The 27365-nt window shown below is 42.2% G+C and overlaps 1 protein-coding gene across 1 annotated transcript; it reads left to right on the forward strand.

Annotated features, from left to right (window-relative positions):
* The first annotated feature begins 1475 nt into the window (after positions 1-1475).
* Positions 1476-26709, forward strand: LOC120020039 (cytosolic phospholipase A2-like). The gene is made up of 18 exons (XM_038963471.1): positions 1476-1559; positions 3281-3375; positions 3730-3814; positions 3985-4133; positions 4354-4467; positions 4634-4671; positions 4803-4947; positions 5206-5342; positions 5558-5783; positions 7701-7815; positions 9829-9966; positions 10349-10438; positions 13219-13284; positions 13426-13671; positions 13944-14128; positions 16546-16735; positions 24143-24300; positions 24885-26709. The coding sequence occupies exons 2-18, from the start codon at positions 3343-3345 to the stop codon at positions 25023-25025; spliced, it is 2256 nt and encodes a 751-aa protein (XP_038819399.1). The 5' UTR covers positions 1476-1559; positions 3281-3342; the 3' UTR covers positions 25026-26709.
* Positions 26710-27365: the final 656 nt, after the last annotated feature.

The raw sequence follows: 27365 nt of genomic DNA on the forward strand, positions 1-27365 counted from the left end.
TCAGAAAAATCGTTGAAATTGCTGCGTTTATATTTTTGTTCAGTATATATAAATCATTGGTTGTGACTATGGTACAGCTATAGACGATATTTACAATTTAACTACCGCGAGAGTTGGACTAAACTATTTGAAGCTACATGATGAGTTTTGACTTGCATTTCACTGTTAGTTTAACACAAAATATGTACATTTTCAGTCAATTAAATCGACAGTTTTTTTTCGATTAAAGTACTTGTTTGTATGCGTGCAGCGTGTAGTTACTGTGATTGGAACCCTGAAATTGGCTACACTAGCCCAGCTACTTCGCACACCGTTGCGGGACCACAGTGCTTGACAAGTAGGAGCGAAGAAACTGTCCCTTGACCAGTGTTGCCGTTCATGCTTGTATCAAGGTGACATCTAGCTGAGTTATTTTTTGTGTAGGCTACTACTATTCTTGAAATAAAACCATGGGAGAGAAAAAAAAATGGCCACATACCACCGGCGACACCGTGACTACAGCTGCCCAGAATGAAGCACTTCACATCAGCAAGCAAGCACCTCGATACAGCACCGGTGCATTAGTTATTCGTACCAACTTGCCTTCTCATCGAAATAAAATCATTGGAGGGGAAAAACTGTCAAAATAAAATAATTGGATGGAAAACATTGGCCACCACCAGTGACCCCGTGAATTCAGCTGTCCAGAAGGAAGCACTTCACATCGGCAAGCACCTCTATACCACACTGGTGCATTAGTCATTCTCACCAATTTGGCTTCTCGTTGTGCTCCCGGAGAGCAGTGGCGTTAGCCAATTGACATGTCACTGTGACGTCCATATGATTAGGATATTAGCTAGCTGTCATCACAGATGAATGGGGAAACCCTAGAGATCCTATTAAATTACTAGAGGGGAGGGGGTGGGCTATGTTATAATCCTCTTCAAAATTCCAGAATGAGGCTAAATCGCAGCCATATTGGTCAGGGGGAAATCCAAAACCAGTCTAAGGGTGAATTCATAATTGCCTACAGTGTGTCAGAGTGCGCTCTGGGTCGTTCATAAATTCCAAAGCGAAACGCGTTCTGGGAGAAGGGTTGAGCAAAGCGTTCTGAATTTACAATGGCAGCCAAGCAACCAAGTTAAGACATGACTGAGAGAACACCTCACTCTGACCATTTTACTCGCCCTAGCAGAGTTCGTTAGGCTGTTTTCATGTTATCTAGAAAGTTTCGTGACTGTCACTGTGCTGCTGGCAACAATTTAATTACGTTTCTTTACTGATGTTTACTGCCACCATTCATATTCAATGGGTGTTACACGTTGGTAAATTCATCCGTTATTCTGTGATTTGGAACACCCTCTGACAAGAGTGCTCTGAAATCAGAGTAGATAGCCAGAGTTCATTTACGAACGTACCCGAAAACGTCCAAACTCTCGCGGTACTTCAATGGTAAAGCTCCTCCGTAGCTTTATACCATGTAGTCACAACATCCAAGCAGTGCTCGAGGGCAGTTTCACACTGGCAGTGCACTTGAAGGAATGCGGTAAACTTGACTCATGACTTGACATTCGTTAAAGGTGAGCTTATATTTCGATTAAGAACTTTACTCAAGTAATGATGATAATGATAGCCTACATTTATAACACATTATGAGGTTCGTAACTTCTTCAATATTTACCTTTTAAAAGTGAGAGTGGTTGGTTGGCTACCTGTCCACATCAGTTCTGGCGGTGTGCTAGCCCTGTATATGCGCGGATGCACGGCGTCCTATATAGTGCTAGTGGTACACAAGTTTTGTTTATGGCAGTGTTTTAGTTTTGTTTAGGCTAGAGAATGTAAACAATCATACAGTGGTGGGAAAGTACCCAGTTGTCATACCTTAAAGATACCTTAAAGTAAAAGTGAAAGTCACCCAGTAAAATTATACTTGAGTAAAAGTCTAAAAGTACTTGGTTTAAAATATACTTAAGTATCAAAAGTAAATGCAATTGCTAAAATACACTTAAGTATCAAAAGTAAAAGCATGAGTCGTTTCAAATTCCTTCTGCCGTCATTGTAGGCAGTCATTGTAAATAAGAATTTGTTCTTAATTAACTGACTTGCCTTTAAATAAATAAAGGTTAAAATATTAAGCAAACCAGAAGGCACAATTTTCATTTTTTATTAATTTACAGATAGCCACGGGCACTCTCCAACATTTAGACATAATTTACAAACGGAAGCATGTGTGGTTAATGATCCACCAGGTCAGAGGCAGTAGGGATGACCAGGGATGTTCTGTTGTTAAGTGTGGGAATTGGACCATTTCCCTGTTCTGCTAAGCATTCAAAATATAACGAATACTTTTGGGTGTCAAGGATATGGAGTAAAAAGTACAATATTTTCATTAGGACTATAGTGAAGTAAAAGTAGTCAAAAATATAAATACTAAAGTACATATACCCTAAAAACTACTTAAGTAGTACTTTAAACAATTTTTTACTTAAATACTTTACACCACTGAAATCATAGTAGTCAGCAGCACAAAAAAGGTGTGTGTTAATTACATGGTAGTGAGCTAGACCGGTAAGGTAGGCCAACTACCATCTAAATGTATGGTTTTAGTACTTGCTGGGGTATGGATGGGGTCTAAAAAAGGACATTGAAATGTTTCAAATTTCTGCTGAACACAGTGTTGCATATCTCCAAATCTAACTGAGAATTGAGCAGACTGTGATAATGGAGAGAACGTAGAAAATGTATCAGTCAGTTCAAATAAGCTAATTGCATTGCTATAACCTATTTTTTGTTGACCCAAATCAAATATGGATTCAACGTTTCTGTATCATGACAACAACTTACATATTGTACAAAAGCACTACTGTAATGTTTGAAGGTGTAAACTGAAACATGTCCTGGAGGTCAATATGATTTCATGTTCAGGTAGCCTACCAGTTAGCGAGGCGACTCAGCAACTGGAGGGTTGCTAGTTCAAATCCCAGGTCAGATGGGAAAAATCTAGCGGAAAGTGAGCTGGCAACCGTAGCGTTGCTGGTATCAAATCCTAGATGCCATTGCCTGCTCTTGTGCGCTTGAGGAAGACATGACAACAGCTCCCCAGGCGCACAGTGTGGCGCCCCCCCGTACCTCTCCAAAAATTAGTATTGTGTCTTTCGGAGGGGTTGGGTTAAAAGTGGAAGTCAAATTTTGGTTGGATCTTGTGCAATTGACCAATAGTGATCTTAATTTCTTTTCCTGAACATTGATGTTGTCAGTGTCCTGTGTTAGTAAAATGTGTTTCCTATCCAATTTTATTCAGAAGGGTCTTCCAAATCTAAAGGTCACCTGATTCCCTCAAAGTACCGTGATTGGCTCCTGAAGATGTCTTCTATAGATCCCTATCAGTACATTGTGGTAAGTAAACATCATGTTGTCATTGTCAGGACATTATAGACAGACAAACCATTTGACATTTTGTATGTCCTGTTATCAAATTGTTACTGTGTGAGTCACACACAGCTAATCAAAGAGATAGATGAAGACATGTACACACACACAATACGTGTTACTCACTGTACTAGTACTTCAGGCTGTTGTTTAAGCTGGTTAAATTCTATGAATGTTCTGCTTGAGCTATTGGATATATTTTGTCCAGTCATTTGCATCCAGTCTGGACGCCTCCTATCTGGGAAGCAGAATGACTTACTGGAAAGTCTCCATTCTTCAAGATTATAATGGGATTTCCTCTCTGTTGTATTGCTTCTGCAGGTGGAACACCAGTATTCCCATAAGTTCAAAGTGACTGTGGTACGAGCTGAGAAGGTGACCAAGGGTTCTACCCTGGGAGACTTTTGTGAGTTCCTCCATCTGTTCAAGATTACTCACTGTGCCCACATTACAGTGTTGTGAGTGTGTAGGTGTGTTTGAGAGATGAGGTGATGTTGCTTTTTCAGTGCCTGTGGTTTTTCTCATGTTTAATCACACTGTCTGTGTGTGTGGTTCTGTGTGTATTTCTAAGAACAGTGGACACTCCAGACCCCTACGTGGAGTTGTTCATCCCAACCACTCCAGACTCAAGAAAACGGACGCGGCACATTGACAATGACATCAACCCCATATGGAACGAGACCTTTGAGTTCATACTGGACCCCAATCAGGAAAACACTCTAGAGGTTAACACTACACTTTGAACTGAGCTACATTACACTACATAACCCAGCAAGCTTTGGCTAGACACCTTCAAGCATGATGTATTCTTTCTTTGCAGTAAGATAGTAACTTCAGTTAAGTAGGCATCAATACTTTTGCTTTCAAGAAACCCTATGTTGGGAACCATCTATCAAGATAAATGTAATTTTTTGTATTTCATTTTTTGTGAATTTGCTATTTCAGTTGACATTGATGGATGCTAACTATGTCATGGATGAGACCCTGGGAATGGCCTCGTACTCCATTGCTAAACTCAAAGTGGGACAACCAGAAGTGGTTCCATTCCCCATTGGCAAGGTAGGTCAGTCTTATTCAATTTTACAGATTGCATAGAAAGCACAAGACAGTTGATGTTGTCCACATAGCCTCCATCAAATACATACTGTGTCACAGCACTAAACCCTGTCTAAAAACCCAGTCCTTGTAAATCTCATCAAAAACTTCCTCTATCTTGTTTCCCCAGTTAACCAAGGTGTACTTGGAGATGTCGTTAGAGGTGTGGTATGTATAACTGACAATGGGTGCTTCAATGAATTTTAATTTTTTAGCCGGGAGCGTTGACGTCATTCTCTTTGTGGAGATTTAATCTAAAGCTTACTGACATGTCCGTTTGTCTCCCTCATCTCCTCCAGTTCATCCACAGACCTGCGGTTCAGCATGGCCCTGTGTGACCAGGAGAAGCTGTTCAGACAGGCACGCAGAGACCGGGTGATGCTGGGCATCAAGAAACTACTCAACATGGAGAAAGGACAACACCTCCCCACCTCATTAAGAGAGGTACAACCATAAACATAGTAGAAACTGAGGCCTTCTATGCATTTTTCGGTGTATCTCAAGTGTCAAGTAGAGAAGGGAGTTTTATTGCTGGTTCAAAAGGGAGATATATAGACAAAATCAGCTAAGATGATTCACAATGACAGTAGTGATCTCTGACACGTGCCTTGTCATTTTGTGTATGTTTGTGTGCATATTTGTACGCCCGCACATGTGTGTGTGCATGCATGTGTGCCTGTGTACGCGTGTGTGTCTATACAGGTCCCTACAATCGCCATCGTGGGGTCAGGGGGAGGGTTCCGAGCCATGGTGTGTTTCTCTGGAGTGATGAAGGCTCTGTATGAGTCTGGAGTTCTGGACTGCGCTACCTACGTGGCTGGACTTTCTGGATCTACCTGGTTAGTAGGAACACTGCTTTCATTCCACTGTACTTATAAGATCATTGGAGAGCAACATACTTCAACTGTTTATAACTACCATTCCTATGCTAGTACGAAAACTGACCAAGTAATAATGTTATTATACACAGAAAGTGATTGTGTCCCCCTCTCTCCTTTCTCTCTCACTCTTTCTCTCTCTCTCCCCTCTCTCCCCCCCCCTCTCTCCCCACCAGGTACATGTCTACGCTGTACTCGCACCCTGAGTTCCCTAAGGGTAAGGGTCCTGGGGAGATCAACCAGGAGCTGATGAGGTGTGTAAGCAGTAACCCACTGAGGCTGTTGCTGCCCCAGAACATCAAGCGCTACATCAAGGCCCTGTGGAGAAAGAAGGCTGCTGGGCAGCCCGTCACCTTCACCGACATCTTCGGCATGCTCATCGGAGAGACGCTCATGCCCGGGGTGAGATATGGGTGCGATATCAGCAAATGTGATATCAACAAAGTAATGATATTAGTGTACCGTCTTCAATACCAGCCATTGTGTTCCTTTGACCGAGGCCCTAACCTGCCTTTATTATCAGTAAATTACATCTGTGTTTCTCCTTACTTCATTTGCACATACTGTATACAGATTTTTCTATTGTGTTACTGACTATACGTTTGTTTATCCCATGTGTAACTCTGTGTTGTTGTTCTTGTCACACTGCTTTGCTTTATCTTGGCCAGGTCACAGTTGTAAATGAGAACTTGTTCTTAACTGGCCTACCTGGTTAAATAAAGGTGAAAAAAACGGTGACTTTGTCACAGAATATTGTATACGAACTTCGGCTGGGCGATATGGCCTAAAAATCATATCTAGATTTTTTTCAAATTCATGGGCGATTCAAAAAATTATAATATATATGTATATTAGTAGTTTTGATGTCTTCACTATTATTCTACAATGTAGAAAATAGTACAAATAAAGAAAAACGTGGAATGAGTAGGTGTGTCCAAACTTTTGACTGGTACTGTGTGCATATATATATATATATATGCACACAGTACCAGTCAAAAGTTTGGACACACCTACTCATTCCACGTTTTTCTTTATTTGTACTATTTTCTACATTGTAGAATAATAGTGAAGACATCAAAACTACTAAATAACACATATGGAATCATGTAGTAACCAAAAAAGTGTTAAACAAATAAAAATACGTTTTAAATTTGAGGTTCTTCAAAGTAGCCACCCTTTGCCTTGATGACAGCTTTGCACACTCTTGGCATATAACATACATTTTGATTTGTTTAACCGTTTTTTGGTTACTACATGATTCCATATGTGTTATTTCATAGTTGATGTCTTCACTATTATTCTACAATGTAGAAAATATAAAAATAAAGAAATCCTTGAATGTGTAGTAGGTGTGTCAACTTTTGACTGGTACTGTATATATTTTTTTGTTTAAATGTTTTCTCTATATAAGCTTTGGAAATATGCCCTTTTTGTTACAATTTTACCCAGAACCATTCACAAATAATGACCAACTTCTTGTAGCAGGCATTATAGAAAATGAACACAGGTTTCATAAATACTCTCTGAAGCATAAGCCCATGTGCTAGTGAGTAGCCAGCTAATCTTCATATTTCAAGTCTAGCCAACTTGGATCTATTTGGTGCTAACAAGGTAGAACAGTTCAACTGTTATGAACACACCATCTTGTCCATCTCCAACTTTGAACAACAGCCTGTTCACTTTGTTTAGATGTTGAAGTCAAGTGGCCTACCTGGATAAGATGCTTATTTCTCAGAATGAGAACGAGTTGCCAATTTCTTATATAAATGATTATTTTTATGCTCATTGCACATTTATAAAACACAGACTAGACAACTAGGACACAACACTATGTGGCTGCGCTCGACAGAAACTGAGCATTTTCCATAATCATGTTCATTGATACTCCTGTTTTAATAGGGTCTGCTCCGTTCTAAATTTTGGGAGTTGAGACAAGGGTATCATTAGAAGGGGAATCGACAGATTCTGTTGGACTAAACTTCAAAAGCAAATAGTGAGTTTGAAAGTGCTTGTTATCAGAGAGGAAAAAGTGATCTTTCGTCTTTGTTGCTGTGAGTGGCACGGAGAGGGGCTTGGAATGAATCATATAAATTGTAACTAATCATATAAATTCTATAGATCGTCCAGCCCTACTACAAACCTCTGTTATGACTCTATTAGGACAGGGAACTCATGGTGACAGAGTCAGTGAGGTGCTTACATTTGATATAGGAATGTAGGAATCCATACACAACTTTATCCATACAGGCATACACAACTATATCCACTTCACTTTTTGGGGAGTGTAAGAACAATCTCTCTCTCTCTCTCTCTCTCCAGAGGATGGACTTCAAGCTGAGCCACATGCAGAAGACTGTGAGCGAGGGTCAGAGCCCAATGCCTCTCTTCACCTGTCTGCACGTCAAGCCAGACGTCTCAGAACTCATGTTCGCTGGTAAGACCGAAAGGAAGACTCAATTTTTTTGATCCATGCGTTACTAATGGGTTATTTTCCAACGCATCCATCATACTACCAGTTTAGAACAGACGGAAGGAAGTTCAAGCAAGGCATCTTTTTCAAGTACACTTCTTAAAGTGTTGTAACGCCTAGATAAGTCACCTCTCACGCTTTCGGTTGAGCAGATCCAGCTACAGGACTCATGTCTGCCTGAAATGAAGGGAAAGATAGGCAGACAACTTTGAAGCAGTATGCATCTTTGGAGCGGTACACTGCATGGCCTTCCCATTGTGGAGCCATGTGTCAATGTGAACAGATACTATGTTTATGGCTGCATTTGTTTAATTTTATTTACTTTCCTGGATAATATGTAAATGACCCAGTGATACAGAACTGACTTTGGTGTTGGTTGGTTCCATCTGTCAATGTGTTGTCACAGCTCCTTATCTGATGGGTTACCATTTACATCAGTGTTTCCCAACCCTGGTCCTCCAGTACCCCCAACAGTAACCCTGGTCCTCCAGTACCCCCAACAGTAACCCTGGTCCTCCAGTACCCACAACAGTAACCCTGGTTCTCCAGTACCCCCAACAGTAACCCTGGGCAACTAATCATCAACCCCTCAATGAGCTGAACGAGGTGTGTTTTTCAAGGGCTACAACACAAATGTGTACTGTTGGGGGAACTGGAGGACCAGGGTTGGGAAACACTGACCCAGGGATGTAGCTAGTTAACTCTAACAGAAACTGTGGACCATGCACTGTTGTGTATCGTTAGTCACCCAATATTGGAATCATGAAATCAAGCAAATTAGCTGTGACTTTGGAATCTTTGAATGAATGAAAGTACAAACAAATTAACGAATGAATGAACCAAGTTCATTTCTGAATGACTGCAGGCATGCATGTAATTATTGTCATCTTTGCGTTTGAGTCTGAGCCATTTGAATACAGGTTATGGTAGTGTTTACCCAGGGCTAGTGTCACGTCCTAACGTGTGTGTTTGTGTGCTGTGTGTGTGTACGCGCCTGTGGGTGTGTGCACTGTGTGCGTGTTTGTGTGCGGGTGTGGAACATGCTGAATTATTGCGCAAACATTCCCATCGGTGTCAGTTTCACTAGTACAGATACTCACGCTGATCCATCTCTGTCTGACTCTGTCATCAAGGGAAACTGAAATAGACACAGCAGTGAGTGACATTAGTTCTAAAAAGGGAGAGGACACACCTTAAAGATTCAATGGTTCACAGACACTTAGGTACAGGATGTAGACATGAAAATGGTAATACCCTGAAGTATGACGACTGGGAGTTGCGACCAAAATATCACATCACAATATTTTATTAGCAATTTTGACAGTATGCCGGTATTTTATGTTTCTAAATAAAAGGTTCTAAATGATTAGTGCATGACCCTAGAATGGCAACAAATCAATTCTATTGATTTTAATAGGCTTTTTCCATGCTGACTGTTTTGTTCTCAACTAAATGAGGACAAAACGGACAGTGAAAGTAGTCCAATTTATTTAGTACTATATAAAAATACATTTTTATAGACTGTATTGTAAAAAAATTATATCGGTATGTGGGTCCATACAGGAATACCGATATTCACAATATATCGCCCAGCCTTACTGAGAGTCAATTCATCAAAGTTCTTGTAAGGTTAACCATCAATGGGAAAGCTTCAGTGTTTGGGTATTAATTATGATATTATAGTAAATTGCTTTGCTTTGCATTGCAAGCAAGGGCCCTAATGTGATATGGTTATAATAACCTTGTATTGGGTTAACTCAGCTAGTTTCCACCATTGGAAGGCTTCCGTGAGCTTGATACACAGTAGCAGCCATTTGAGCTAAAACACTGTCCCAACAGTAATTGGAGTGAAGCTGATTATACAGCTGTCAGTCTGGTTTCACAAGGCTAATTCTACAGTACAAAACCACTTATCGTCTGTATCATTATTACTAATAGATGTGTCATATTTCTCCTATTGTGTGTTTTGACGAGCAGACTGGGTGGAGTTTACCCCGTACGAGATTGGCATGGCCAAGTATGGTACCTTCATGTCCCCGGGCCTGTTTGGCAGTAAGTTCTTCATGGGCAGCGTGGTGAGACAGTACGAGGAGAACCCCCTGCATTTCCTCATGGGTAAGACTGGCTGCACATTCAGTACAGATGTAGGATCTTAATTTGAGCCAGGAAAATAATCATGCAGCAACAGGAAATGTGATTTATTATGCAGATTATAATTAATGGACATTTTTGTAGGGTTTGATGTCATGTTGGAAATTTCAAAGTGGAAATTATAAACATCAGAAGCCTTTTTAAACCTCAAATACACTACGTTTTAAAATTTCCTGCATTGCAGGAAAGTTCTCCTGCAACAAGGTGATCAAATTAAGACACTATACACAGTACGATATGCACCTGAGCTTTCATACAGGCATACATACACGAGCACAAACTCACAAACATAGACTAGATACGCATTTGACTACATACACAAAGTTGTATGCTGTGTCTCTTCTAGGGGTGTGGGGCAGTGCTTTCTCCATCCTCTTCAACCGGGTCATGGGGGTCAAAGGGACCACTGGAGGTACCACCATGGAAGAGGAGCTTGGTAAGATTCTGACCAACCATCGTACAAAACCTACCTTTGTCTCTCTGTCTCTTTAAATGCATGCTCTGTGCGTGCATACGTGCGCGTCATGGTTTCTGTTAGGAAAATGTGGCGCAGGACATTTGACCGGCAGTATTTTAATTGACCATACATTTGACAAATGTACTATATGCATTGTGTGCGTAACATGACTAGGGTGTCTACCCACGGTGCTCAGAATGACAAATCACATTTAGATTATGGAAATTCATCTTAACAGAACATGCAAATCGAGGATACAACAGTGTGGGTCCTTACTGAATTCTGATGTGCACATTGAAGATGTTAGAATAACTGCCACATATACTTTTCCTCAACCAACAAGATGAGTAACAAGCAGCAAAATCACTAGCCTATGTCAATCTACTATCTCCCATAGTAGTAAAGTTTACATATTCTATTGGTCAGCTTGTTATAATGTGCGAAAAAGAAATGTCCTATTCCAAACACTCTGGGTCAGTTTTTGGATGATAGATCCCAAATTCATACAACCAGTAGACCTCAGGTGTCAAACTCATTCCATGGAGGGCTGAGTGTCTGTGGGTTTTCGCTCCTCTCTTGTACTTAACTGATTAATTAAAGGTCACTAATTACTATGTAACTCCCCTCACCTGGTTGTCTAGGTCTTAATTGAAAGGAAAAACCAAAAACCTGCAGACACTAGGCCCTCCATGGATTGAGTTTGACAGGCTTGAAGTAGGCCTAGGCTACAAAAAACTATTTTTAAAAGCAATGAGGCTGATGCAACCGATCAGAACATTTAGCTTAAATTGTTACTAAACTATTATTTCTTCACATTTGTAAGCGCAGTAATGCACAAAAGGCAGTAGGCTACGTGCGAATGTTCGTTCCATAATGCAGTTAGCGGGAAAACACTGTTGTCAAAAACTCACCGCACATGCGAGTGGTTTCATGTGACCAAGATTAAAATATCCATTCGAAATTAGAAAGAGGGGAGATCTAAAGATACAAGAACTAGCATGGGTTGCTAATATGACTAGGTTTGAAAATCAACAAGATAATAATTTTTTTATTTGACAAAAATCTGTTGAAATAATGCAGGATGTATTATACTTTAGAATTGCATTGGGGCATACTTATTTCACTGTACAGCCTTACGTATGGATTGTGGATCAATGACATGGGGTATCAGTCTATTCAGTGACACCCAGAGAACATTAGCGTTGTAGCTCTCATTGCGGGACTCTGAAACAACTGTGAATTGAGCCACATTTATTGTCAACCTATGTGTATTGAACATTGTTCCCGAGGAAAAACAATAGTGTGTGGATGTTTTGGAGTCTGATAACTCTGAGGAGGATGTTGGGAAAGAATTGCTTGGGTATTGAGTAGACTGATACCCCATTTCATTGATCCCCAGTCCTTAGGTAAAGCTGTACAGTGCAATATGAATGTCAATACACGCAATATGCTGACTGGGGAGGTGATTTCACACAGTTACAGTCCCGTGATAAGGTCTACAACGCTAATATTTGCGGAAACTCTTCACAGTTGTGTTCTGTGGGTGTCACCGAGTAGACTGATACCCCATTTCATTGCTTCACATTCCAACCTTGTTTAACATTATCTAGTCTAAATATGTCATGATTCCACAAATTGTAACCTTCTGCATCACTTTCAAAGAGGTACTTTTATATTGAAGGCAAACTGCAAATTACACTATTGTGCCTAATCCTTATTGTGGCTAGCTTCACAACACATAACCCGGTCCGGTCGAGCCTCACTAGCCAGGTGAAGCTAGCTGGTTGCTTATAATGTTAGCTTTGGGCAACATGGTTAAGTAGCTGGCTAGCTATTTATTTTCATGAACTGAAGTTCAATTTCAATAGGCGAACAACAAGTGGCTACCTAGCTAATACTTACTCACAAGGATTCCGAAATCATTGCTAAGACTAATGAAAATGAATACCGTTTTTACTGGTCATTGTTTTCAGGCTGTTTTTTTGGTGCTAGCTAGGTACCCCAGAAGTTGCGGTCAAACAAATAATGTTTTATTACCATCGCGGTATTGTAAACACATCATTTGTGGCCGGTGTTTGCTTGTTTGCAGGATTTTTTTGTATGGCTTTGACAGTGCTACTAATAGTAGTGGTGTCGCTTGGCTTACACATGCAAATTCAGAACACACAACATTCTATAATAGAACTGTGTTATTTGACGTGTCAAATTAAAAGCTTAATTAACGTGTCAAATAGTATTATTTGACATTTATCTTTTTTGACACACAAAGATCCAAACGGAGTTTCATAGTATGTTGTGAAGCTAATAGCAGTGGCGCTATTACCGTGTAACTCCGGTAGGGCAACATGTGTACCGGTGCTCGAAAAGTCGACGAAAGCCAACATCACCCATGACAGAGAACGGTTGATTGTCAAGGGCATTGAATTCCATTATCTTGGCATTAATAGATTTCGCCTTTGCGTTGTCTCGCTGAAATTTTCTTAGCAACTCTAATGGCACTTTAATGTCTTGCGAAAACTAACTGTTGGTAAGCACATTCACTGAGAACTACATGGTAGTTCACAGTCACACCAACGTACAGTACTCTGTACGTTGTTGTGAAACTCCACAGGGAATGTGGAAGTCCTGTCAGCAAGCTCATACTGTGGATAGTGAGTCAGTTCAAGTTTTTTTGTCACATGCTAAAGTACAGTGAAAAGATTAAGTTGGATACTGAGTGAGGGTTTGGTTTTCACATGAATGTTGTCACTGTTTTTCAGAGCAAATAAAGCCTCAGCACATTGTGGGTGAAGAGACGCATGAAAATGAGGACGAGCCAAGAAAAGGTACGGTCTACGAGAGAGAAAGGGTGTGTTGTGTGTCTTAGGGCTGTGGTAGTGACATCCCCATTTCTCCCCTCTCCTCATCCTCCTTTCATCCTCCTCTCCTCATCTCCTCATCCCCCTCTCCTCCATCCTCCCCTCCAGCGGGTGGAACAGAAAACCAGGAGGCAGAGGAAGAGCTCCAGCGTAATGCCCAGGCCAGCTGGACCAGCAGGATGTTCACCTCCCTGGTGGGGGAGTCCACTATCTTCAACACCCGTGAGGGCAGAGCGGGCAAGGTGCACAACTTCATGCTGGGGCTCAACCTCAACTCCTCCATGCCTTTCTCCCCCTTCAACAACATATCATACACACACCACAACCTGGAGGAGGAACAGGACGCCGTCACAGGTCTGAGATCAGTTTAACGGGGGGTTTGAGTGGGTGGGTCAGTGGGTTAACAGCCAAAGGTCTGTAACAAGTCTATCACCATGATTGTCTAAGATTGGAAACCTGTTAGACTGTTCAGACCCATTAACCCATCTCTATGTAGATGGGTAAAGGAATACATCAACTATCAAATCAAGGCTTTGAATGACTATTATAGACTATTTGTGAGAATGGGTGATTGATTTGATAGATGATGACATTATTTATTGTCCCCTTACTGCGGTCCTCCTCAGACCCAGATGAGTTTGACCGGATCTACGAGCCGCTGGACGTGAAGAGTAAGAAGATCCACATAGTGGACAGTGGTCTGACCTATAACCTCCCGTACCCACTCATCCTGCGGCCGCAGCGTGGCGTCGACCTCATCATCTCCTTCGACTTCTCAGCCCGTCCCAGTGACTCCAGCCCACCCTTTAAGGTGAGCAACGCACACACATTCAAGCACGCACGCACACACACACACACACACACACACACACACACACACACACACACACACACACACACACACACACACACACACACACACACACGCAGACAGGCACAGACATACTGTATATACAAACATACTGCACACACACATTTTAAATACTTTATTTGAATCCACAAATTACATTACAGTCGAGAAGGATTCAAACATTTCATAGGTCATGGATATATGGACACTTATGGATACAGAAAGCAGCTTCTTCTCCACCCAGCAAGGCTGCCCATGACAGCTGACACGGAGCAGTACCTCACTATCTGCTTTGCCTTTGTCCTGTACAGGCCTGCAATCTGAAGGCCACGTACTGTCAGCCTATGTACAGTGCATTCGGAAAGTATTCAGACCCCTGCCCTTTTTCCGCAGCCTTATTCTGAAATTGATTTTAAAAAACAATGTCCTCATCAATCAATCTCAGGTGCTTCCGGTTTCCATTGATCATCCTTGAGATGTTTCTACAACTTGATTGGAGTCCACCTGTGGTAAATTCAATTGAATGGACATGATTTGGAAAAGCACACACCTGTCTATATAAGGTCCCACAGTTGACAGTGCATGTCAGAGCAAATACCAAGCCATGAGGTTGAAGGAATTGTCCATAGAGCTCAGAGACAGGATTGTGTCGAGACACAGATCTGGGTATGGGTGCCAATAAATGTCTGCAGCATTGAAGGTCCCCAAGAGCGCAGTGGCCTCCATCATTCTTAAAAGGAGGAAGTTTGGAACCACCTAGACTCTTCCTAGAGCTGGCCGCCCGTCCAAACTGAGCAATCCGGGGAGAAGGGCCTTGGCCAGGGAGGTGACCAAGAACCCGATGGTCACTCTGACAGAGTTCCTCTGTGGAGATGGAAGAACCTTCCAGAAGGACAACCATCTCTGCAGCACTCTACCAATCAGGCCTTTATGGTAGAGTGGAAGCCACTCCTCAGTAAAAGGCACATGACAGCCCGCTTGGAGTTTGCACCTAAAGGACTCTCAGACCATGAGAAACAAGATTCTCTGGTCTGATGAAACCAAGATTGAACACTTTGGCCTGAATGCCAAGCATCACTTCTGAAGGAAACCTGGCATCATCCCTACGGTGAAGCATGGTGGTGGCAGCATCATGCTGTGGGGATGTTTTTCAGCGTCAGGGACTGGGAGACTAGTCAGGATCAAGGGAAAGATGAATGGAGCAAAGTACAGAGATCCTTGATGAAAACCTGTTTTAGAGCACTCAGGACCTCAACAGGAAAACGACCCTAAGCACACAGCCAAGACAACGCAGGAGTGGTTTTGGGACAAGTCTCTGAATGTCCTTGAGTGGCCCAGCCAGAGCCCAGACTTGAACCTGATCTAACATCTCTGGAAAGACCTTAAAATAGCTGTGCAGCGATGCTCCCCATTCAACCTGACAGAGCTTGAGAGGATCTGCAGAGAAGAATGTGAGAAACTCCACAAATACAGGTGTGCCAAGCTTGTAGCGTCATACCCAAGAAGACTCAAGGCTGTAATCGCTGCTAAAGGTGCTTCAACAATGTACTGAATAAAGGGTCTGAATACTTATGTAAATGTGATATTTCCGTTTTTTTTAAATGTATTGGCCTAAATTCCTAAAAAAACAGTTTTTGCTTTGTCATTATGGGGTATTGTGTGTAGATTGGTGAGGATTTTTTTTTTTTTTAATCAATTTTACAATAAGGCTGTAACATAACAAAATGTGGAAAAAGTCAAGGGGTCTGAATACTTTCCAAATGCACTGTACGTGGCGAGACTCTCAAATATCCATACTACAAGTTTGCACTGATAACCAAGGCTGTTCAGGCGTGGCACGAGGTGCTGGTATTTCAGCAACGTGTCAGAAAAGATCTGCTCCATGTAGGAGTCAAAAGAACAACGCATTTGCAAAATGAGCACCTCCCTCCGGGGCTCCCCCCACAACAAAATCTCTTATTTGGTTTGCAAGGAAACACATCAACATCAAACCAGCCTCCTCTGACAATAGAATGGTTGTGAATAAGCACTGTTACTGTTTGTCTCACCTCACTAGCTATCAGGTCGGCGAGGCCGTCATGTCTAACTATGTATAAGTCCTTGTATGAACGGCAACCATTAACAACATGTGAAACAGACTCTCTTTCAGTTGACTCATGTTATACAACGTGATACAAAATGGATTGGATATACAAGCTCATTTTAGTTCTCTGCACAACAATATATTTAGACCAAGATTTACTCTGTTTTACAAAGACATTTGAGAATGTAATACATCTATATGACATAACATTTTTTACGACAGTGTGTGTGTGTGTGTCCGTTTATTGACTGTTTTTTGTCTGTTCTTCAATCTACTGTTCTGTGTGTGTGTCAAGGAGCTCCTGCTAGCTGAGAAATGGGCTCGCATGAACAAGCTTCCCTTCCCAAAGATCGACCCCAAAGTGTTTGACCGTGAGGGCCTCAAGGAGTGTTATGTCTTCAAACCCCGCAAGGAAGACAAGTGCTGCCCCACCGTCATCCATTTTGTACTGGCCAACATCAACTTCAGGGAATTCAAAGCTCCCGGTGAGGACTGGTGAAACTGGGATACTACTGTATGGCTGTAGGATCAGGGAAAACTAGGCTGTATCTGAAATGGCATCCTATTAGTGCACTACTTTTGACCAGAGCCCTATGCGGCCCTTTGCCAAAGGTAGCGCACTATACAGGGAAATGGGGTCCATTTTGGACGCACCCTAGGCCTTGGTTTAAAGCCCATAAACTAGAATATGTTATAATGTGTTATAGGCTATAACTTTGTCCCAGAGTTTTTCCTGGTGAGCATAGATGTCTGGGAAAAATTGAAGGTCCTAGTTATGATCTATAGACGGGTTGCCTGAAAACAATGCTGAAGGCTGTGTGTTGTTGTTATTCTAGGCGGTCAGATAACTAGCAACAATGACAAAAAGCTGCCATTCGGGAAATCGTAGGCGGCTCGTTTCAGCTAGTTGTCTCTTGTTATTGATACCATGTCTTATTTTGAGGTGTTTAACGCAAAACACATTTTATTTGTCACATGCGCTCAATATAACGAGTGTAGACTTTAACTTGAAATGCTTGCTTACGAGCTATTCCCAACGATGCAGAGTTAAAATATAATTATAAATAGAAAAATAGTAACACACGGAATAAAATACACAAGAATGAAGCTATATACAGGGAGTACCAGATCAATGTGCAGTGGCATGAGGTATTTGAGATAGATAGAGTGGGGAGAACAAGTATTTGATACACTGCCGATTTTGCAGGTTTTCCTACTTACAAAGCATGTAGAGGTCTGTATTTTTATCATAGGTACACTTCAACTGTGAGAGACGAAATCTAAAACAAAAATCCAGAAAATCACATTGTATGATTTTTAAGTAATTAATTTGCATTTTATTGCATGACATAAGTATTTGATACATCAGAAAAGCAGAACTTAATATTTGGTACAGAAACCTTTGTTTGCAATTACAGAGATCATACGTTTCCTGTAGTTCTTGACCAGGTTTGCACACACTGCAGCAGGGATTTTGGCCCACTCCTCCATACAGACCTTCTCCAGATCCTTCAGGTTTCGGGGCTGTCGCTGGGCAATACGGACTTTCAGCTCCCTCCAAAGATTTTCTATTGGGTTCAGGTCTGGAGACTGGCTAGGCCACTCCAGGACCTTGAGATGCTTCTTACGGAGCCACTCCTTAGTTGCCCTGGCTGTGTGTTTCGGGTCGTTGTCATGCTAGAAGACCCAGCCATGACCCATCTTCAATGCTCTTACTGAGGGAAGGAGGTTGTTGGCCAAGATCTCGCGATACATGGACCCATCCATCCTCCCCTCAATACGGTGCAGTCGTCCTGTCCCCTTTGCAGAAAAGCATCCCCAAAGAATGATGTTTCCACCTCCGTGCTTCACGGTTGGGATGGTGTTCTTGGGGTTGTACTCATCCTTCTTCTTCCTCCAAACACGGCGAGTGGAGTTTAGACCAAAAAGCTCTATTTTTGTCTCATCAGACCACATGACCTTCTCCCATTCCTCCTCTGGATCATCCAGATGGTCATTGGCAAACTTCAGACGGGCCTGGACATGTGCTGGCTTGAGCAGGGGGACCTTGCGTGCGCTGCAGGATTTTAATCCATGACGGCGTAGTGTGTTACTAATGGTTTTCTTTGAGACTGTGGTCCCAGCTCTCTTCAGGTCATTGACCAGGTCCTGCCGTGTAGTTCTGGGCTGATCCCTCACCTTCCTCATGATCATTGATGCCCCACGAGGTGAGATCTTGCATGGAGCCCCAGACCGAGGGTGATTGACCGTCATCTTGAACTTCTTCCATTTTCTAATAATTGCGCCAACAGTTGTTGCCTTCTCACCAAGCTGCTTGCCTATTGTCCTGTAGCCCATCCCAGCCTTGTGCAGGTCTACAATTTTATCCCTGATGTCCTTACACAGCTCTCTGGTCTTGGCCATTGTGGAGAGGTTGGAGTCTGTTTGATTGAGTATGTGGACAGGTGTCTTTTATACAGGTAACGAGTTCAAACATGTGCAGTTAATACAGGTAATGAGTGGAGAACAGGAGGGCTTCTTAAAGAAAAACTAACAGGTCTGTGAGAGCCGGAATTCTTACTGGTTGGTAGGTGATCAAATACTTATTTCATGCAATAAAATGCAAATTAATTACTTGAAAATCATACAATGTGATTTTCTGGATTTTTGTTTTCCGTCTCTCACAATTTGATTTGATTTGATTTGAAGTGTACCTATGATAAAAATGACAGACCTCTACATGCTTTGTAAGTGGGAAAACCTGCAAAATCGGCAGTGTATCAAACACTTGTTCTCCCCACTGTATGTACATAAAGGCAGGTTAAAGTGACTAGACATCAGGATAAATAATAATAAGAGTAAAATAAAGAACAGAGTAGCAGCATCATATATTGTGTATGTTCTTTGTTTCTGGCCATTTTGAGCCTGTAATCGAACACACAAATGCTGATGCTCCAGATACTCAACTACTCTAAAGAAGGCCAGATGTATTGCTTTAATCAGGACAACAGTTTTCAGCTGTGCTAACATAATTGCAACAGGGTTTTCTAATGATCAATTAGCCTTTTAATATGATAAACTTGGATTAGCTAACACAACCTGCCATTGGAACACCAGAGTGATGGTTGCTGATAATGGGTCTCTGTACGCCATGCAGATATTCCATAAGAATCAGCCGTTTCCAGCTACAATAGTCATTTACAACATTAACAATGTCTACACTGTATTTCTGATCATTTTGATGTTATTTTAATGGACAAAACATGTGCTTTTCTTTCAAAAACAAGGACATTTCTAAGTGACCCCAAAGTTTTGAACGGTAGTATATATATAAATAGTTGAAGTTGGAAGTTTACATAGACCTTAGCCAAATACATTTAAACTCAGTTTTTCACAATTCCTGACATTTAGTCCTAGTAAAAATTCCCTGTCTTAGGTCAGTTAGGATCACCGCTTTATTTTAAGAATGTGAAATGTCAGAATAATAGTAGAATGATTTATTTCAGCTTTTACATACACTCAATTAGTATTTGGTAGCATTGCCTTTAAATTGTTTAACTTGGGTCAAACGTTTCAGGTAGCCTTCCACAAGCTTCCCACAATAAGTTGGGTGAATTTTGGCCCATTCCTCCTGACAGAGCTGGTGTAACTGAGTCAGGTTTGTAGACCTCATTGCTCGCACATGCTTTTTCAGTTCTGCCCACACATTTTCTATAGGATTGAGGTCAGGGCTTTGTGATGGCCACTCCAATACCTTGACTTTGCTGTCCTTAAGCCATTTTGCCACAACATTGGAAGTATGATTGGGGTCATTGTCCATTTGAAGACTAATTTGTGACCAAGCTTTAACTTCCTGACTGATGTCTTGAGATGTTGCTTCAATATATCCACATAATTTTCCTCCCTCATGATGCCATCTATTTTGTGAAGTGCACCAGTCCCTCCTGCAGCAAAGCACCCCCACAACATGATGCTGCCACCCCCGTGCTTCACGGTTGGGATGGTGTTCTTCGGCTTGTAAGCCTCCCCTTTTTCCTCCAAACATAATGATGGTCATTATGACCAAACAGTTCTATTTTCGTTTTCCATGATGTCAAGCAAAGAGGCACTGAGTTTGAAGGTAGGCCTTGAAATACATCCACAGGTACACCTCCAATTGATTCAAATGATGTCAATTAGCCTATCAGAAGAAAGCCATTACATCATTTTCTGGAATTTTCCAAGCTGTTTAAAGGCACAGTCAACTTAGTGTATGTAAACTTCTGACTAGAGGTCGACCGATTATGATTTTTCAACGCCGATACCGATTATTGGAGGACCAAAAAAGCCGATACCGATTAATTGGCCGATTTAAAAAAATATATATATATATATATATGTATTTATTTGTAATAATGACAATTACAACAATACTGAATGAACACTTATTTTAACTTAATATAATACCTCAATAAAATCAATTTAGCCTCAAGTAAATAATGAAACATGTTCAATCTGGACACAGGTCCAGCCAATCAGAATGAGTTTTTTCTCACAAAAGGTTCTTTATTACAGACAGAAATACTCAGTTTTATCAGCTGTCCAGGAGGCTGGTCTCCGCAGGTGAAGAAGCCAGGTGTGGAGGTCCTGGGCTGGCTTGGTTACACTTGGTCTGTGGTTGTGAGGCCGGTTGGACGCACTGCCAAATTCTCTAAATTGACATTGGAGGCAGCTTATGGTAGAGAAATTAACATTACATTCTCAGGCAACAGCTCTGGTAGAGATTCCTGCAGGCAGCATGCCAATTGCACGCTGTGGCATTGTGTTGTGTGACAAAACTGCACATTTTAGAGTGGCCTTTTATTGTCCCCATCACAAGGTGCACCCGTGTAATGATCATGCTGTTTAATCAGCTTCTTGATATGCCACACCTGTTAGGTGAATGGATTATCTTGGCAAAGGAGAAATGCTCACTAATGGATGTAAACAAACAATTTTGTGCACAAAATTTGAGAGAAATATGCTTTTTGTGTGTGAAACATTTCTGTCATCTTTTATTTTAGCTCATGAAACATGGGACCAACACTTTACATGTTGCGTTTATATTTTTGTTCAGTATAGTATTGTGAGTATGCATAGAGTCAGTGCAAGATAGTCTGGGTAACCATTTCAAATCAAATTGTATTTGTCACATGCGCCGAATATAACAGGTGTAGTAGACCTTACAGTGAAATGCTTACTTACATGCCCTTAAACAACAATGCAGTTTTAAGAAAAAGAAGTGTTAAGTAAAAAATAGAATTTAAAAGTAACAAATTATTAAACAGCAGCAGTAAAATAACAATAGCGAGGCTATATACAGGGGGTACCGGTACAGAGTCAATGTGCAGGGGCACTGGTTAGTCGAGGTAATTGAGGTAATGTGTACGTGTTGGTAGAGTTGAAGTGATGCATAGATAATAAACAGACAGTAGCAGCAGCGTAAAAGATGGGTCTGGGTAGCCCTTTGATTAGCTGTTCGGGATTCTTATGGCTTGGGGGTAGAAGCTGTTAAGAAGTGTTTTGGACCTAGACTTGGCGCTCCAGTACCACTTGCCGTGCGGTAGCAGAGAGAGCAGTCTATGACTAGGGTGGCTGGAGTCTTTGACAATTTGTAGGGCCTCCCTCTGACACTGCCTGGTATAGAGGTCCTGGATGGCAGGAAGCTTGGCCCCAGCGATGTAGTGGGCCGTATGCAATACCCTCTGTAGTGCCTTGCGGTCGGAGGCTGAGCAGTTGCCATACCAGGCAGTGTTGCAACCAGTCAGGATGCTCTCGATGGTGCAGCTGTAGAACTTTTTGAGGATCTGAGGACCCATGCCAAATATTTTCAGTCTCCTGAGGGGGAATAGGCTTTGCTGTGCCCTCTTCACGACTGTCTTAGTGTGTTTGGACCATGATAGTTTGTTGGTGATGTGGACACCAAGGAACTTGAAGCTCTCAAGCTGCTCCACTACAGCCCCGTCGATGAGAATGGGGGCATGCTCGGTCCTCCTTTTCCTGTAGTCCACAATCATCTCCTTTGTCTTGATCACGTTGAGGGAGAGGTTGTTGTCCTGGCAACACATGGCCAGGGCTCTGACCTCCTCCCTATAGGCTGCCTCATCGTTGTCGGTGATCAGGCCTACCACTGTTGTGTCATCGGCAAACTTAATGATAGTGTTGGAGTTGTGCCTGGCTGTGCAGTCATGAGTGAACAAGGAGTACAGGAGGGGGCTGAGCAAGCACCCCTAAGGGGCCCCTGTGTTGAGGATCCGCGTGGTAGATGTGTTGTTACCTACCCTTACCACCTGGGGGCGGCCTGTCAGGAAGTCCAGGATCCAGTTGCAGAGGGAGGTGTTTAGTCCCAGGGTCCTTAGCTTAGTGATGAGCTTTGAGGGCACTACGGTATTGAATGCTGAGCTGTAGTCAATGAATAGCATTCTCACGTAGGTGTTCCTTTTGTCCAGGTGAGAAAGGGCAGTGTGCAATAGAGATCGCATCATCTGTTGGGGCGGTATGCAAATTGGAGTGGGTTGAGGGTTTCTCGGATAATGGTGTTGATGTGAGCCATGACCAGCCTTTCAAAGCACTTCATGGCTACCGACGTGAGTGCTACGGATCGGTAGTCATTTGGTTAACTATTTATTTATTAACTATTTAGCAGTCTTATGGCTATCATGTCACGACTATACTAATATAGCAAAAATCTGTTAGCTAGCTAACCAACAACTGTAACAATGTATTTGAGAGACAGCAAGTGCTCATTGTGCAAATGTATTTGTTTTATAATACAATTTTGGAGAAGAAACATAGCTTACATGTTGCCATCAATCCTTTGATATTGAGCCAACCACGTCTGTTTTGCCTGAAGGGTTGCGACACACATCGGTTTTGTTACTTAACGACCCATCTGTCTATTGCTACATTAATGACTGCAATGGCTTCATCATCTTCCTCTATTCCATGAATGGGATTTATGTCAGAATTGGTGGATGTTGTCATGGTAGCTAGGTGAAATCCCACCTGTGACTTCATTTGGATCTTTCCCTATCACTAGGGAAATGAGAAGAGGAAACAACTACTGTTTATTGGGACATAGGCCTACAGTATACGTGGAAAGGACAGGAGGGCTATACGGCACAAGGGGTTGTGGTATATGGCCAGTATACCACGGCAAAGGGCTTGTTCGCACTGCGGAGTCCCTGGATACAGTCCTTAGCCAAGGTATATTGGCCATATACCACGAACCCTCAAGGTGCCTTATACCTTTCATAAACTGGTTACCAAATTAAACTGTTGTCTCAAAGAAATGTTTAGTTTGCTGTTTAAATTTAAACTTTCTCACCACATATTTACACTTCCACAGTAACTGCTCATCAGATAAAACGGCTTCTCGAACATAAACTTCACTGTCTTGTTATCAACTTAAGTCTTTACAGTAATACTTAAGTTTTATCTCATGACTTAAAAAGGGTATTTTAGGTATTGACTGGTTGTTCATTCCATCTCTATGGGATATGGCTTACTACGTATCTAATTATTTTTAAATTCCACCTATTGCAGAATTCCAACCTATTGTAGGACAGTGTTGTTTAAACATGTAGGATGCCCACTCTCCTTCTCCCCCCACTGTGTCTCTTAACTTACTTTCAGCAGAATACTATCTTTGAGATTTTATCCTCTACCAATTCCACTCTATCTTTCCGTTTCAGTATCTGCCATTGTTTCGTCATCTCTACACGGACGCTGGAATTTATTTACTGACATAAGTCACAGAGGTGACTCTCTGTCATTGTTTTTGTTTTTTACTGTCTTTCTGATTTGTATTTTAGAAAGGCTTTGTGGGTGAGTTGTAAAGATTATATGTGCATTAAAATAACAACAACCACTCTTCTTTTTGTATTATCCATCAGGAGTCCCTCGAGAGACGGACAAAGAGAAGGAGTTTGGTGACTTTGATGTCTTCGACGACCCCGAGAGTCCGTACTCTACGTTCAACTTCCAGTACTCCAACCAGGCCTTCACCCGCCTCCACGACCTCATGGAGTTCAACACGCTCAACAACATCGAGGTGCGTCTCACACACACACAAACAAGCAAATGCACGTACACACACGCAAATTAACGTAGTCCTCAATTAAAAAACAATTCTGGAACAAAATGTCACTTTCCCGTTTCCCCATCAAATCTCTGTGTATCTCACCACAGCCTGGTGTTGTTGACAGTGTGTAACTGCTGCTGTGATGGAGAGACAGAATGTGATATACATGTGTTTATTATTAGCCTGTAGTATGTGATGTATGATCTGTATTTTCAGTACTGTATTTTCTCTGTTCTGTTTCCTTTATCATCTTATGTTGGTCTCTCCCCCTCACTCCCATCTCTTTCCCTCCCTCCCTCTCTCTCTCTCTTTCTCTCTCTCTTTCTCTCCCTTTCTCTCTCTCTCTCTCTTTCTTTCTCTCTCTCCCTCTCTCTCTCTCTCTCTCTCTCTTTCTTTCTCTCTCTCCCTCTCTCTTTCCCTCCCTCTCACCCTCTCTCTTTCTCTCCCTTTCTCTCTCTCTTTCTTTCTCTCTCTCCCTCTCTTTCTCTCTTTCTCTCTCTCTATCTCTCTTTCTCTCCCTCTCTCTCCCTATCTTTCTTCTCTGTCTGCTGTAGGTGATCAAGGATGCGATAATGGACAGCATCAGCCAGAGACGGGAGAACCCCTCACGCTGCTCCGTCTCCATCTCACTCAATGAGATTGAAAACAAGAAGTTCTTGAAACGGAACGTCAGCTCAGCTAAGCTCCCCATATAACTCCACCAGAGACACCTTTCCATGACAAGACCTGGAGGTTAAGTTTTTTGATAGAACAAAACGTTACAGCTCTAAGAACAGATAAGAATGGTAACCAACCTATCCTTGTAGCTGCAAGGCTTATCTCTGTTTGAATGGGATATAAGCCTCACTTCAAGCTAGCCTCGTCTCAGACCTGTTTGTGATTTCTTGCCAACTCACGACAATGGCCATGGGAGTTTGAAAGACAGTACAAACTGATCTGAGACCAGGGTGACTTAAAGCAACTATGCAGCCTCTTCTTTTGAGCTCTGTTTGACTATTGTTTGGGAGAGGATGCAGCACACCTTGTTCTGTATATTCCTGGCCTAGCATCTGAGGTGGTGTGGTTAATCTTTAAACGGGTCGCTCACTCTCTCACACACACAAGGACACACACACTCCATCCCTTCATGCAGCAGGCAGAGGAGAGAGGAGAGATCACGCCTGGGAATACATGTTTGTGTGAAGGCCTGCCTAGTGATGCAATGTATCTCTGGCAGGGGTCAGTCGAGGCGTGGCGTTGTCAAGGGATGAACATTTACTTCTAAAACGGATTTTACTGACTCACGTATTTGCTGCGGATCCAAACTTGAAATATCTGTAGTTGAATTAGAATGACTCCTTAACAATGATATTTTCTTTATGCCATTCTAACTATCTTTACCGGTCTCTTGTTCCCTTTTCATCTATGTATTAGTATTTTGTTCCATACATACCGGGGAAGGGTGTTTGGTCTTTTGCTTTATCGTGGAAACATTGCTGAGATTTAGGGCAACCTTGTCTCTGTTGCAGCAGATGGGGGGAAAATAGCGTGTTTTCTTTGTCACACTGTGCCTGTACTCTCCCGTCTAGGATTTTGAACCCCGGTCTCCCGACCCCCGTGTGACAGGAGGGGATACTGACCACTATACTAACGAGGAGCTCAGGCTTGCCAGTCCACAGCTCCGCCTCTAAAAACACTCCTTCTGTAAGGCAATCTGTGAAATTCTATTGGCACCCGCATTCTGCCTAGGCAAGCGTGCTATTCACAGCATTTACACAATGGAGACCTGGCTCTCAGTTCCTCCTTCCTCTTCTCCCTCCTCCAGACTGTAGAAGAGAAGTGGGGGAAGGGATGATGGAATGTCTCCTCCCTTCCTTTCCCCCTGTTTTACCCAGTGGGAGAGAAGCAGGGGATGTCTGGGGAGGAGTGTTAGCTCACTCCTCCAGGGGAAGGCCTGGCTGAATGGCGTGATGTGAGGGTGAAAAGGCATGTGGGGAGTTGAACAAACCTAGAATTTCTCTGAAGCTGGCAAGTTGAAATGGGCACGCAACACACAGGAAGCTCATTACACACACATTCCATGTTGGGATGGCCCTATGTTATAGACGGTGTCTCACAAAGGAACCTCTTCCTTTGGGTTGCTTTTACAGTGCCTTGCAAAAGTATTCATCCCCCTTGGCGTTTTTCCTATTTTGTTGCATTACAACCTGTAATTTAAATTGATTTTGATTTTGATTTCATGTAATGGACATACACAAAATAGTCCAAATTGGTGAAGTGAAATGAAAAAATGACAAAAAATCTGAAAAGTGACGCATGCATATGTATTCCTTTGCTATGAAGCCCATAAATATGGTTTAGTGCAACCAATTACCTTCAGAAGCCACATAATTAGTTCGATTGCACACAGGTGGACTTTATTTAAGTGTCACATGATCTGTCACATGATCTCAGTATATATACACATCTGTTCTGAAAGGCCCCAGAGTCTGCAACACCGCTAAGCAAGGGGCACCACCAAGCAAGCGGCGCCATGATGACCAAGGAGCTCTCCAAACAGGTCAGGGCCAAAGTTGTGGAGAAGTACAGATCAGGTTTGGGTTATAAAAAAATATCAAAAACTTTGAACATCCCACGTAGCACCATTAAATCCATTATTTAAAAATGGAAAGAATATGGCACCACAACAAACCTGCCAAGAGAGGGCCGCCCAGCAAAACTCACGGACCAGGCAAGTAGGGCATTAATTAGAGAGGCAACAAAGAGACCAAAGATAACCCTGAAGGAGCTGCAAAGCTCCACAGCGGAGATTGGAGTATCTGTCCATAGGACCACTTTAAGCCGTACACTCCACAGAGCTGGGATTTACGGAAGAGTGGCCAGAAAAAAGCCATTGCTTAAAGAAGAAAATAAGCAAACACATTTGGTGTTTGCCAAAAAGGCATGTGGGAGACTCCCCAAACATATGGGAAGAAGGTACTCTGGTCATTTGAGATTAAAATTGAGCTTTTGGCCATCAATTAAAACGCTATGTCTGGCGCAAACCCAACACCTCT

Source organism: Salvelinus namaycush, chromosome 25 (genome assembly GCF_016432855.1).
Source record: "Salvelinus namaycush isolate Seneca chromosome 25, SaNama_1.0, whole genome shotgun sequence".
NCBI classification, from domain to species: Eukaryota; Metazoa; Chordata; class Actinopteri; order Salmoniformes; family Salmonidae; genus Salvelinus; species Salvelinus namaycush.